This window comes from Zootermopsis nevadensis, unplaced genomic scaffold (assembly GCF_977971745.1).
Source record: "Zootermopsis nevadensis isolate Lab colony 2312 unplaced genomic scaffold, Znev_1.0 Znev_ptg000023l, whole genome shotgun sequence".
Taxonomy (NCBI): Eukaryota; Metazoa; Arthropoda; class Insecta; order Blattodea; family Termopsidae; genus Zootermopsis; species Zootermopsis nevadensis.
The window spans coordinates 9,315,597-9,329,543 of record NW_028259155.1 but is presented as its reverse complement, the minus strand read 5'-3'; the positions used below and the strand labels follow the sequence as shown (position 1 = coordinate 9,329,543).

The window sequence follows — 13,947 nt, the reverse complement described above, 5'->3', positions numbered from 1 at the left end:
TGCCAGTACACCGTCTGACACAACTCTCCTTGCATTTTACTTGCACTTTCTTTCATACTAAATGTATGTAATGTATGTAATTCAACTGTATTGTTTCATTAATGGTGTAAACATGCAAAATCAGCTTTGTTTGAGGAAATGAAGGAATATGAAAACCGAAGATGGATTAGAGCCCTTGTTTATGCCATATTCTGTACTTTGCCAGCTGTGTCCATGGGTTCTTCCCATTCGGACTCACCATGGAATGCAAGTGGGGGTGATACCATCATGTTATCATCCTAATCACATTTATCAAGTGGGATATTGATCATATTTTAGACTAACTGATTAGGTCTACAATTAACTTGTAAGCCTTCTTGTCAACTTGCTGCAGATTTCATGAAATTTGCTTCCGGTGATAGAAACAAAGTCTTTCATTCATATTTGTTCTGGCCTCCGACACCAACCAGAGCAGACTGATTCACAGATGAAACAAACCTTTGATGAAGCCTGCACTTCGTGTGATGTGTGCTAAAGGGGTTTATTCCAAATATGGATCTGTATGCCTTTGGCCATTTTTACTTTTCATATTTGAAACTACTCATTGTTGATGAACAAGTCTGTAATCAAATTACCACCAAACAGAAAGTTTGTATTCATTTCACTATGAGGGTTGGCAAACCAAACAAAATGCTTGTAGTAGTTCAAAGACAAGTACAGTCAACTCCAAGATTTTCTACCATTCTAAATATGCAGTGAGAGGTTAGATTCAAATAATGATTTATTGAAATATGGAAATAAATCTGAATAACAAAATAAATATAATGTAAGTATGTGTATAAAGACTGATTATTATGAAACTTTATGTTAGGTACATGGGTTCATTCTAAATAACAAGAGTTTTATTGAGTTTTTAGCTAAATAAATGCAATAAATATAGTGTATTTTGTAACATGCAGCAGTCTGAGATCATTCAAATTCCAGTTAAATCCAGAAATGTGCAAAGGCCACAGTAATTTAAATGCTGTACCTGAAAGGTCAAGTCATACAAAATCTTTTAATTCTTCTTGGGTTGTAAGACATATTCATTGCCCTGATGATGGAGGCAGTATGACCTCTGAAACGTTGGTTAACATCAACCAGACTACACAGCGCAACAACCCAGAAGACAGAACTCTTCATACTCATCGCCCTGATGACGGAGGCAGTATGACCTCTGAAACGTTGGTTAACATCGACCAGACTACACAGCGTAACAACCCAGAAGACAGAAATCTTCATACTCATCGCCCTGATGACGGAGGCAGTATGACCTCTGAAACGTTGGTTAACATCGACCAGACTACACAGCGTAACAACCCAGAAGACAGAAATCTTCATACTCATCGCCCTGATGACGGAGGCAGTATGACCTCTGAAACGTTGGTTAACATCAACCAGACTACACAGCGCAACAACCCAGAAGACAGAAATCTTCATACTCATCGCCCTGATGACGGAGGCAGTATGACCTCTGAAACGTTGGTTAACATCAACCAGACTACACAGCGCAACAACCCAGAAGACAGAAATCTTCATACTCATCGCCCTGATGACGGAGGCAGTATGACCTCTGAAACGTTGGTTAACATCGACCAGACTACACAGCGCAACAACCCAGAAGACAGAAATCTTCATACTCATCGCCCTGATGACGGAGGCAGTATGACCTCTGAAACGTTGGTTAACATCGACCAGACTACACAGCGTAACAACCCAGAAGACAGAAATCTTCATACTCATCGCCCTGATGACGGAGGCAGTATGACCTCTGAAACGTTGGTTAACATCAACCAGACTACACAGCGCAACAACCCAGAAGACAGAAATCTTCATACTCATTGCCCTGATGACGGAGGCAGTATGACCTCTGAAACGTTGGTTAACATCGACCAGACTACACAGCGTAACAACCCAGAAGACAGAAATCTTCATACTCATCGCCCTGATGACGGAGGCAGTTTGACCTCTGAAACGTTGGTTAACATCAACCAGACTACACAGCCCAACAACCCAGAAGACAGAAATCTTCATACTCATCGCCCTGATGACGGAGGCAGTATGACCTCTGAAACGTTGGTTAACATCAACCAGACTACACAGCGCAACAACCCAGAAGACAGAAATCTTCATACTCATCGCCCTGATGACGGAGGCAGTATGACCTCTGAAACGTTGGTTAACATCAACCAGACTACACAGCGTAACAACCCAGAAGACAGAAATCTTCATACTCATCGCCCTGATGACGGAGGCAGTATGACCTCTGAAACGTTGGTAAACATCGACCAGACTACACAGCGCAACAACCCAGAAGACAGAAATCTTCATACTCATCGCCCTGATGACGGAGGCAGTATGACCTCTGAAACGTTGGTTAACATCAACCAGACTACACAGCGTAACAACCCAGAAGACAGAAATCTTCATACTCATCGCCCTGATGACGGAGGCAGTATGACCTCTGAAACGTTGGTTAACATCGACCAGACTACACAGCGTAACAACCCAGAAGACAGAAATCTTCATACTCATCGCCCTGATGACGGAGGCAGTATGACCTCTGAAACGTTGGTTAACATCAACCAGACTACACAGCGCAACAACCCAGAAGACAGAAATCTTCATACTCATTGCCCTGATGACGGAGGCAGTATGACCTCTGAAACGTTGGTTAACATCGACCAGACTACACAGCGTAACAACCCAGAAGACAGAAATCTTCATACTCATCGCCCTGATGACGGAGGCAGTTTGACCTCTGAAACGTTGGTTAACATCAACCAGACTACACAGCCCAACAACCCAGAAGACAGAAATCTTCATACTCATCGCCCTGATGACGGAGGCAGTATGACCTCTGAAACGTTGGTTAACATCAACCAGACTACACAGCGCAACAACCCAGAAGACAGAAATCTTCATACTCATCGCCCTGATGACGGAGGCAGTATGACCTCTGAAACGTTGGTTAACATCAACCAGACTACACAGCGTAACAACCCAGAAGACAGAAATCTTCATACTCATCGCCCTGATGACGGAGGCAGTATGACCTCTGAAACGTTGGTTAACATCAACCAGACTACACAGCGCAACAACCCAGAAGACAGAAATCTTCATACTCATCGCCCTGATGACGGAGGCAGTATGACCTCTGAAACGTTGGTTAACATCAACCAGACTACACAGCGTAACAACCCAGAAGACAGAAATCTTCATACTCATCGACCTGATGATGGAGGCAGTATGACCTCTGAAACGTTGGTTAACATCAACCAGACTACACAGCGTAACAACCCAGAAGACAGAAATCTTCATACTCATCGCCCTGATGACGGAGGCAGTATGACCTCTGAAACGTTGGTTAACATCGACCAGACTACACAGCGTAACAACCCAGAAGACAGAAATCTTCATACTCATCGCCCTGATGACGGAGGCAGTATGACCTCTGAAACGTTGGTTAACTTCAACCAGACTACACAGCGCAACAACCCAGAAGACAGAAATCTTCATACTCATCGCCCTGATGACGGAGGCAGTATGACCTCTGAAACGTTGGTTAACATCAACCAGACTACACAGCGCAACAACCCAGAAGACAGAAATCTTCATACTCATCGCCCTGATGACGGAGGCAGTATGACCTCTGAAACGTTGGTTAACATCGACCAGACTACACAGCGCAACAACCCAGAAGACAGAAATCTTCATACTCATCGCCCTGATGATGGAGGCAGTATGACCTCTGAAACGTTGGTTAACATCAACCAGACTACACAGCGCAACAACCCAGAAGACAGAAATCTGCATACTCATCGCCCTGATGACGGAGCCAGTATGACCTCTGAAACGTTGGTTAACATCAACCAGACTACACAGCGCAACAACCCAGAAGACAGAAATCTTCATACTCTGATGATGGAGGCAGTATGACCTCTGAAACGTTGGTTAACATCGACCAGACTACACAGCGCAACAACCCAGAAGACAGAAATCTTCATACTCTGATGACGGAGGCAGTATGACCTCTGAAACGTTGGTTAACATCGACCAGACTACACAGCGTAACAACCCAGAAGACAGAAATCTTCATACTCATCGCCCTGATGACGGAGGCAGTATGACCTCTGAAACGTTGGTTAACATCAACCAGACTACACAGCGCAACAACCCAGAAGACAGAAATCTGCATACTCATCGCCCTGATGACGGAGCCAGTATGACCTCTGAAACGTTGGTTAACATCAACCAGACTACACAGCGCAACAACCCAGAAGACAGAAATCTTCATACTCTGATGATGGAGGCAGTATGACCTCTGAAACGTTGGTTAACATCGACCAGACTACACAGCGCAACAACCCAGAAGACAGAAATCTTCATACTCTGATGATGGAGGCAGTATGACCTCTGAAACGTTGGTTAACATCGACCGGACTACACAGCGCAACAACCCAGAAGACAGAAATCTTCATACTCATCGCCCTATGACGGAGGCAGTATGACCTCTGAAACGTTGGTTAACATCGACCGGACTACACAGCGCAATAACCCAGAAGACAGAAATCTTCATACTAAGAATCGCCCTGATGATGGAGGCAGTATGACCTCAGAAACGTTGGTAAACATCGACCAGACTACACAGCGCAACAACGCAGAAGACAGAAATCTTCATCGCCCTGATGATGGAGCCAGTATGACCTCTGAAACGTTGGTTAACATCAACCAGACTACACAGCGCAACAACCCAGAAGACAGAAATCTTCATACTCTGATGATGGAGGCAGTATGACCTCTGAAACGTTGGTTAACATCGACCAGACTACACAGCGCAACAACCCAGAAGACAGAAATCTTCATACTCTGATGACGGAGGCAGTATGACCTCTGAAACGTTGGTTAACATCGACCAGACTACACAGCGTAACAACCCAGAAGACAGAAATCTTCATACTCATCGCCCTGATGACGGAGGCAGTATGACCTCTGAAACGTTGGTTAACATCAACCAGACTACACAGCGCAACAACCCAGAAGACAGAAATCTGCATACTCATCGCCCTGATGACGGAGCCAGTATGACCTCTGAAACGTTGGTTAACATCAACCAGACTACACAGCGCAACAACCCAGAAGACAGAAATCTTCATACTCTGATGATGGAGGCAGTATGACCTCTGAAACGTTGGTTAACATCGACCAGACTACACAGCGCAACAACCCAGAAGACAGAAATCTTCATACTCTGATGATGGAGGCAGTATGACCTCTGAAACGTTGGTTAACATCGACCGGACTACACAGCGCAACAACCCAGAAGACAGAAATCTTCATACTCATCGCCCTATGACGGAGGCAGTATGACCTCTGAAACGTTGGTTAACATCGACCGGACTACACAGCGCAATAACCCAGAAGACAGAAATCTTCATACTAAGAATCGCCCTGATGATGGAGGCAGTATGACCTCTGAAACGTTGGTTAACATCGACCAGACTACACAGCGCAACAACCCAGAAGACAGAAATCTTCATACTCACCGCTGTGAAAACCTCAAATCTTACATATGACATATATGTTTGTTTCATGAGGTGTGACAATTACATCCCTGAAGTGCCCCATAAAAGCTGTGTTTAATTACTTGCACAATAACTTCTTGCCATCAGTTTTGGGAATAGCCAAATGTGGTGAATCTGGTGGATGGTCCAGTTTCAACATCAATTTCTGGCTAAAAACTCGTAGTGCGTCATTAGCAGGGGCATTGTCACGATGCGTAGCCTTGCCAGTATTTCCAAATAACGCTGGTTTGCTGCTTGACGTCGTTCAACAAACTCAAAATGAACAGTTCTCTTCTGATCAAAAGGGAAGGAAGAGACAAACATGGATTGTCTTCACCTGACCTTCCTTGAGTCTTCTATGTCACTCGCAGACACTCAACATTTTCATGGCAACAGCACCTTCAACCTCTGGCAATGTCCGCACAGAAAGATAACCAGAATAATTTGTGAATATAATCATGCAAGTCGTTCAGTCACGGAGTTGAAGGTTGCTTCTGAATCACAGCATTCCCAAGAACCAATTTCTGGTTGATGATTATGAGGATGAAAGATGAGATGAAGATAACACAGCATCTACAAAATCAATTTTCACTTCCTTAAAATTCTTTTGCTACACAGTCCCATTATCATTGACTCTTGATTGAAAACTCCAGTTTCATTTAATACACGAGCAGGAGTCCTTTCTTACTTTCTTCAATCCTTTCTTTCTTGTTTCCTTCATCCCATTCCTTATTCCAGATGCTCATTCTTGAAAAAGAGAGCGCAGTTGCAGTGTTATTACAAAGGCTGCATGCAGTCAGACTGTCAACTGCCTCTTAGTCTGTTAAAGCACCTCGTACGCATTGTGTTTACATACGAAGCGCTTGAAAGGAGAGCAGCCCGTGAGAATTGACAGGGTGTGGGGCATTGCATGCCATTCAATTTGAAGGCACTCAAGAATTTCCATGCGCACGCAGTAGATGAAAGGACGATTCACTTCTCATAAGTGCTTTATGTTGGCAGATCCCATGGCTACTTAAATTAATCATGAAGATTTCTGTCTTCTGGGTTATTGCGCTGTGTAGTCTGGTCGATGTTAACCAATGTTTCAGAGGTCATACTGCCTCCGTCATCAGGGCGATGAATAATCATGCTGCAGGTCAGGAATGCCAAAAATGACACGTGCATGGCGAGCCATGAAACTAACTCTATTCTAAGTGGAAATAAAGCATTGGCTGATCCATGAGAACTGCCTACTATTCACGTAAATCTCACTACACGCTTTGCCTCGGCATGAAATTACAATGGGAATTTAAGCCTCTTGGTGGAAAACATTCAAACTGACACAAGGAAATGCAATGTAAATTTTTGTAAACATGTTTTGTGTTTAATTCCTCTCTGCTTAAATTCTAGTTACATACAGAAATTTGTATCATATTGGGCTAAACAAAGCAATCGGTAATGGGATACACTTATGCAAAGAAACTGTACTAATCTCGTAGGATTTGAGGTTTTCACAGCGGTGAGTCTCAAGATTGCTGTCTTCTGGGTTGTTGCGCTGTGCAGTCTGGTAGATTTCCACCGACGTTTCAGAGGTCCATGCTGCCTCCATCATCAGGGGGATAAATCTACACCGCAAGACACGCCCACGCTCTCCTATTGGCCGACAACGACGCCTGATTTGCTCTCATTGGCTAGCATCAGGCTACTCCAGTTACACTCCGGTCCCTATAAACCAGGGCATTTTCGCTCGATTAGCACATTCATTGCCCTGATGACGGAAGCAGCAAGGACCTCTGAAACGTCGGTGGCAATCTACCAGACTACACGGCGCAACAACCCAGAAGACAGCCATCTTCTGTATTAATAATATTTGTTGTAGCTTGTAAAATGTTGAGACGTAGAATTTAGGCCTTTTGAAAGAGACGGAGAGCAATTTATATGAAGTTTCAAAAGGAATTTAGTTCCTTGATTCACCTGAAGTGGATCTGGCGATAACCGCTCACGAATACATTGAGCGTCCAAATGTATGTTAGAGAGTTATCAGAAAATCTTATTGGTGCCAGTCTCAACGGTGAGTGATTTTCTATGTCAATATTCAGGTCCATGTTAGAGGATTCTGGAACATTAACTACGTCGTCAGAAGAATCAGTTTCGTTATGTGAAGTAAAGAAATCCAGTTTAAAGAAATCGAAGAGCTGAACGGTTGGAGATTTTTCTTCGTGGAAATTGAAGTCATTTGCAGACCGACTCATTCTTCCATAAAAAAATAAATAGCCATAATTCTGATCAATCGGATTATAAACGGAAGGTACAATGTATTTTAATGCTAACATAGAGGGACCTTTCCGAACTCGCAGATCTTTTCCGTGGTGGATCTTCTCCAGGAAGAAATGGTTCCTGCCATCGATTAGTTGGCGCATGCGCAGGTATATCGACCTCGGCTCTTCGCTCCACTGATTAGGTTGAGCATGAGATGAAGGCAGGCGATTGAACCACGTATAAGGCGTCCTGTAAGAAACATAAACACAGATTAAACAATTGTGTCGTGTTCATTGAAGGGAATTGAACTGGGTGCAAAATTCCAGGGACTTTCGTCTACGTCACACGAAAAGGTCAAAGGGGGCGAAGGCGCCATGTGCTCTGTTATTTTCACTCCGACACATTCTTAATATGCCAAATGTTCCAAAGTCCTTTCAGGGAATCAGATTTACAAAATGAAGTACCCGTTAAAGACTTTCGAATTTATCGATCAGTGGGGGTTCTCTTAAATGGGGGGGGGGGGGGGGGGGGGGCTGGACAGCGGCCCATTTTAACAACCGTTTACCTCACACGGTTTTAGACAGGGACACAAACATCGCTTTTCAATTTTTCCGGAACATCACGTACGACAGACAGACAGACAGACGTAAAGGAACGCGCAGCCAATAACTTATCCTGTTTTCACGTTGAAGTTCTATGCTTTATGCCTCTCAGCAATCGCCTGGGATTCTTCGAACAAAGAAACAAAAGCCATAAAACAGTGGACAGTCGTTCATGGAGTCTCACGTGAAATTCACAGTCGACCAAGATAACCGTCTCCGGGTTTCAGATTTGATATTTCTTCTTGCTTAAGCAAATTCACGCTCAGCATCGAGCAAGTTGATTCAGAACAAACAGGAAAAATTGCTCGATTCAGGGGAGTGAACAGACGATGGCGTATGGCTGAGATAAACGTAGGTTTTAGTAATCTGCGTTTACGTAATTTTCGATCAAGTCTCCGTGCTAAGTTTCCGGATTACTCTAACTAAAGAAGTCGCTGTGACTGACGGCATCAGTTTCAAGTTGAACAATAATTTATAGCACGGCGAGAAAGACGCATTTATACTGTAAAATATTTAAGACTTCGTGTTTATGCTTTCATTCCGCCTTGAACACAGAAGACGATATCAAGCACCCAAAAATATCGTAAGAATACTTCAGATCTGTTTAGGGGCTCCAGTTTTGTAGCCGAGCATTTTACAAGCGACTCTGAGTAACTTCAATATTCTGTCTTCGCCATTGGACCTGACGCTTAAACGAAGCCTTCCAGAAAGTGTTTTGCAAATTCATTCCAAACTGAAAGCGTACGAATACAATCGCACAGCCTCAGTGCGTTGGACCTATTTTGCGAACGCCGTCAGCTCAGCCATGCATGGAGTACTCAAAACCGCTGCGCTCTCTGGAGACCGAAAAACTAACCCAACTCCCTGGTAGGAGAACCCGCAGGTCCAACGCCGAAGACACAAAAGTCCGAAACCGGCCACGATCCTGCGCCAAGTTCGTCCCCCGCCCCCCCCCCCCCCTCCCCATGCTTGTCTGGTGACCCAGAGTGCTGTTAATTCGCAGTAGAAGCTGAAGATGGCGAGGTGACGTGATATTTATTGATAAAAGGATTCCCCTATCGCGGGTCCCCAAGTTAATGTGCAATTCCTTACCTATAATGAGCCCAGATGTGGCATTCCGTTCCATTGACTGTCACCGCCTCTTCATGTGGGGTCATCCTGAAAGGAGTCCATGTCAAGAGATAGCAAAGGTAAATAAGATTTGCCCCAGAGATGGAATAATTGCGTATAAGTGGTAAATGAATTTCCAGCAGAGAACAAACATTTTGATGACTTCGTGTCCCGTAGTTGGATTAAGCATGAAGAACCCCAAGAGGGTTGGCGAATGGCGGGCCAATCGCAGGAACCTGAGGAACTTGTCTAGCACACTGCCGGCGTAGAAGCACGCCGGATGTCCAGAGCCGGAGTGAGGGCTGTAAATGTGTCTCCAGGTGACGGCTCTCAACACGCGGTACTGCAAAACAAAGGGGCAACTGTCAGACGGGCAGCTGACCTCATCGGCTGTCAACTTAACTATTTTAACACGTGTGAAATTCTGATTCCTCTATTCAAGTGATGAGCAGCTGTTTACAAACACTGCAGTTGGTATGTCGTCGTTTAAATCATTGCCGAATGAACAGTCGATGTTGTTTTGGGTGGTTTTGCTGTTTATGCTATTTGTAGCCGACTCTCATTTACAAGAAAAAGTTAAGGAGAACCGAGACCGGTGGAGGGCTTTGGTTAATTCGGTAACGAACCTTCGGGTTACTTAAGCCATCTGTTTAGTTAGAACTGGGTTGCACTTTTAAGCAGATGATGTGGAAACTCGGAGGATGCATATGAGAAATATCACTTCCGTTTCATCAGTGATTTGGTTTAGCTGTTCCTTATTTATTATTCAGTGTTCTATCTTACGACAGGTCAATTGCTCTGCCCAACAGAGCTCTCCAGTTTTCCCTATTCTCAGCTTCTCGCTTTAATTCCTGGAACGTCATCTTCTTTCCTTGTTTAAGGTCGTCAGTTAGCTGTATCAATCTTCTTCCTAGTCCTCTCTTTCCTTCAACCAGGCCTTCGGTGATATCACTCAGTAACCCATTCCTTCTCATAATATGTCCCAGCCAGTTAGCTTTCCTTCGTGTAATCGCCTGCAGAATGTTTCTTTGCTCGTTGACTCTCCTCAATACTTCTTCGTTGGTCACTCGATCCGTCCACCTGATCTTCTCTATTCTTCTCCAACACCACATTTCAAAACTCTCCAGGTATTTCTGTTCCTTCTTCCTGAGTGTCCAAGTCTCTGCTCCATACGTAACACTTCACTAGTCTCTTCTTCATCTCCAAGCCCAACTTGCTAGTGAGAAGTATCCTCTTCTTGACGAAAGCTGCCTTGGCCATGGCTATCCTTGCTTTTACTTCCTTGGTGCATAGGGCGTCCGTCGTGACTATGCTTCCCAAGTACTTGAAATGCTCCACATTCTCCATCTGTTGGTTTCCAATTACAACGTTCAATGGTTCTGCTCTCGGTGCTATCCTCATTACCTTTGATTTTTCAATGTTGATTTCCATTCCATACTCTCTACCTGTTTCCACTAACTTGTCCATCATGTTCTGTAATTCCTCCTCTTCCTTCGCCAATACTACTAAGTCGTCTGCATACTTTACAGTCTGTATCACTCTTCCTCCAATTTTGAAGTCTCCTGTTCCCTCCAGAGCTTCCTTGGCAAGCCATTTCCCGTACAGGTTAAAAAGAATTGGTTATAAGCAGCATCCCTGTCTTACACCTCTACCTATCTCAACGCTGTTGGTGTCTCCTGAGTCCAGTCTCACTTTGACTTTTTGCTGCATGTACAGGTTTTCGATTAGTCTTCTATCTCTCCAATCAATTCCAATTCTCTGTAGGATCCTCATTAATTTCTTCCATTTTACTCGATCGAAAGCCTTCTTCTAGTCGATGAAGCAGGCACATACTTCTTCCTTGACATCGAGAACTCTCTCTGAAATTATTCTCATAACTCCGATGGCATCTCTGGTTCCTCTTCCTCTCCTGAATCCAAATTCGTCGTCTCCCATCACTCTTCTTTTCTAGTCTTTCAGTCAGTATCTTCGCCGCATGTGAGATTAGGCTGATGGTCCTGTAATCGCCGCACTTACTGTTCCTTACTAGCTAATAACTAACCAGATGGCTTATGAAACTCGAAGGTTCATCACCGAATTAACCAAAGCCCTCCACCGGTCCCTGTCCTGGGCCAACAAAATCCAGTCTCCTTCAACTCCTATCTCCCATAGATCCCCCCTGACATTATCCTCCCATCTACGTCTAGGTCTCGCCAGAGGTCTCTTCCCCTCAGGTTTCCCAACCAATATCTGGTGCACACCTCTTGTCCCATCCATGCGCGCTACATGCCCCACCCATCTCATTCTTCTCGACTTCATCACCCTGACAATATTCCGGGCATATTATACAAATTTTTTAAACTTGTCCTTACGTAGTTTTCTCCAGACCCCATCGTCTTCTCTCCTAGGCCCAAATATCCTCCTCAAGACCCAATTCTCAAAAATGAATATTGTTTTTTCACTGTTCCGTAAAGACGCGTATGTAGTAACAGCATCAGAACTGTAACCTGATTGCCGATCAGTTTCTAGGTCGCTGACAATTTACTCTGGTCGATTAAACGCACGACGTCACTTCGATCGCTGTCGTAAGCCACGTGCACTCTTAGCTTCATGTTGATAATGTGACGAACAGTCCTCGGCCTACAGAAGTTTTCAGTCCGCGTTAAACAACAGGAGTCACGCGTTTGTTTTAGAAACAGAAATGTTAAACCCTCCCCAACACAATTCAGGGTTTGTTCGTGACACAGCGCGCGTCTCATTCCTGCGAGTTGTTACAAAGATTCGGCCCTTCCCCGCTCTCTTACCTCATCCTTCATAAGCAACAGCGCGATGCAATGTTGATCCATTAGCAGTTGTTGTTCTGTTGGTCGACCTTGTCCTATACGTGGCAAGTCATCCACCATTGCTGAACTGAAAGGACGAGTCGTTACCAGAAGTTCTCCCAGTGTTCGACCTTCTTCAAAACGAGACACGGCATCCATCATAGCTCGATCTATCTTGGGCCCCAAGGTCGAGAACCCCCGATTGAGAAGTAAAGTGGCGACTTCGCAGAATCGTCTGCACACGAGCCTCACTCGTCTAGCCAAGAAATCGTAAGAGCAGTTTTCGAAAATGCGAGCCAGCGCCTCTGGCGGCAAGTCCGTGATGTGCAGTCCAGAGGGTTTCAGTTCTTCTTGAATGTGGGCTCCAACTTTATCCGGCCCTTCGTTGCCACGAAGTTTTGACTTGATACGTCGAATAAACTTGTTCATCCCGACGAAGACTTTATGACCAAATTATTCCTGGTGGTTAAACTATTTTATCTGAGTAAAATATTCACGGTCTACGATTAAGCGCTTGTTCACGTTTCTCGCCACACAAGACGTCAACAGGAAGTCACTAAGAGACGGTCGACAATGAGACAAACAGCCAACGTAGTACAACAATGCACTGACGTCATGTCTCGCAGTTTACTCTTCCAATAATCAATTTTCTAAACAAGGTATGTATTGTCGTAGGGGGATAACGGTCCTGTACCAACTGCATCAGCTACTTAACATCGTATAATAAGAGAGCATTATCTCTTTCGGTAAAATTCAAAGGCTTTGACTTAAATCTTCCCTTCATTGACTGTATCAAGGCGGGCTGCATACTACGAGGCAAGCCTACTATGAAACCAGTCGTTTAGAGTAGTCGATCTGTTTAAACCGGCCACATCCAGAAGCATTGCCGCATTTAAAATCCAGCGTTCTTTGTTTCAGCACCCACTTCAAAACGAAAATATGCAGAAAATGATTAATGTCTCCTACGAACGAAGTCTTGGAATCTGGAGCAGGAATTTCCTGTCTGAGTCCTAACTTGAGCTGCAAATCGTGTTGCATGCGAAGATGCAATTGTATGGATTTCATTTGTATTTCGATGTTGTGTCTTTTTAAGCATTGAATCTGTGTCCAAACAGATCAACTGCATGGCTTTTGTAAGCGACGTGACCAGATGGTTTTTAGTTAGACTTCCTGAAAGACGCTAGGTCTCAGTTCCTTTCTGTTTCAGGGGTGTACAATAGCCATTTCTCGCTCCAATGCATTTTCATTGCTTAACAAGCGAGTGCTGGCAGAACATTCCAGAAATCCGAATAAACCCAAGTCCACGTCGTTAATTCTTGAAAGGAACTTTGATTTGTATTGATTCGTAATTCAAGAGTCTCTGTCACATGCAGACTACACGTGCTATCAAACATACTCTGTCTATTTCTCATGAAAATCGTTACATTCAGAATCAAGTTTACGTTTTGTTTTTTAACGAAGACATAACATAAGTTGTCTTTGTTAAATCTGTCCTAGTTTCATTTAACTACAAACATCGCAAAGCAGTCAATGTTGGAAAAATGTACTCGCTACTTAACACTTAGCTAGAACCAGGGGCGCCTTCGACGTTGCGATGGCTTAGGCGCCCTG

General features: G+C 44.2%; 2 protein-coding genes across 2 annotated transcripts in view; both read right to left on the bottom strand.

Moving 5' to 3' along the window:
• Window positions 1–13,947, bottom strand: part of LOC147872912 (cell division cycle protein 20 homolog) — a 149,676-nt gene that overhangs the window by 126,691 nt on the left and 9,038 nt on the right. The window lies entirely within an intron of this gene.
• Window positions 7,423–12,989, bottom strand: LOC110840783 (uncharacterized). Its single transcript, XM_087354380.1, has 3 exons — window positions 12,319–12,989; window positions 9,518–9,878; window positions 7,423–8,072 (listed from the first exon to the last, which is right to left on the bottom strand). Exons 1-2 carry the CDS (start codon window positions 12,763–12,765, stop codon window positions 9,600–9,602), a joined length of 726 nt encoding a protein of 241 aa, XP_087210506.1. The 5' UTR covers window positions 12,766–12,989; the 3' UTR covers window positions 7,423–8,072; window positions 9,518–9,599.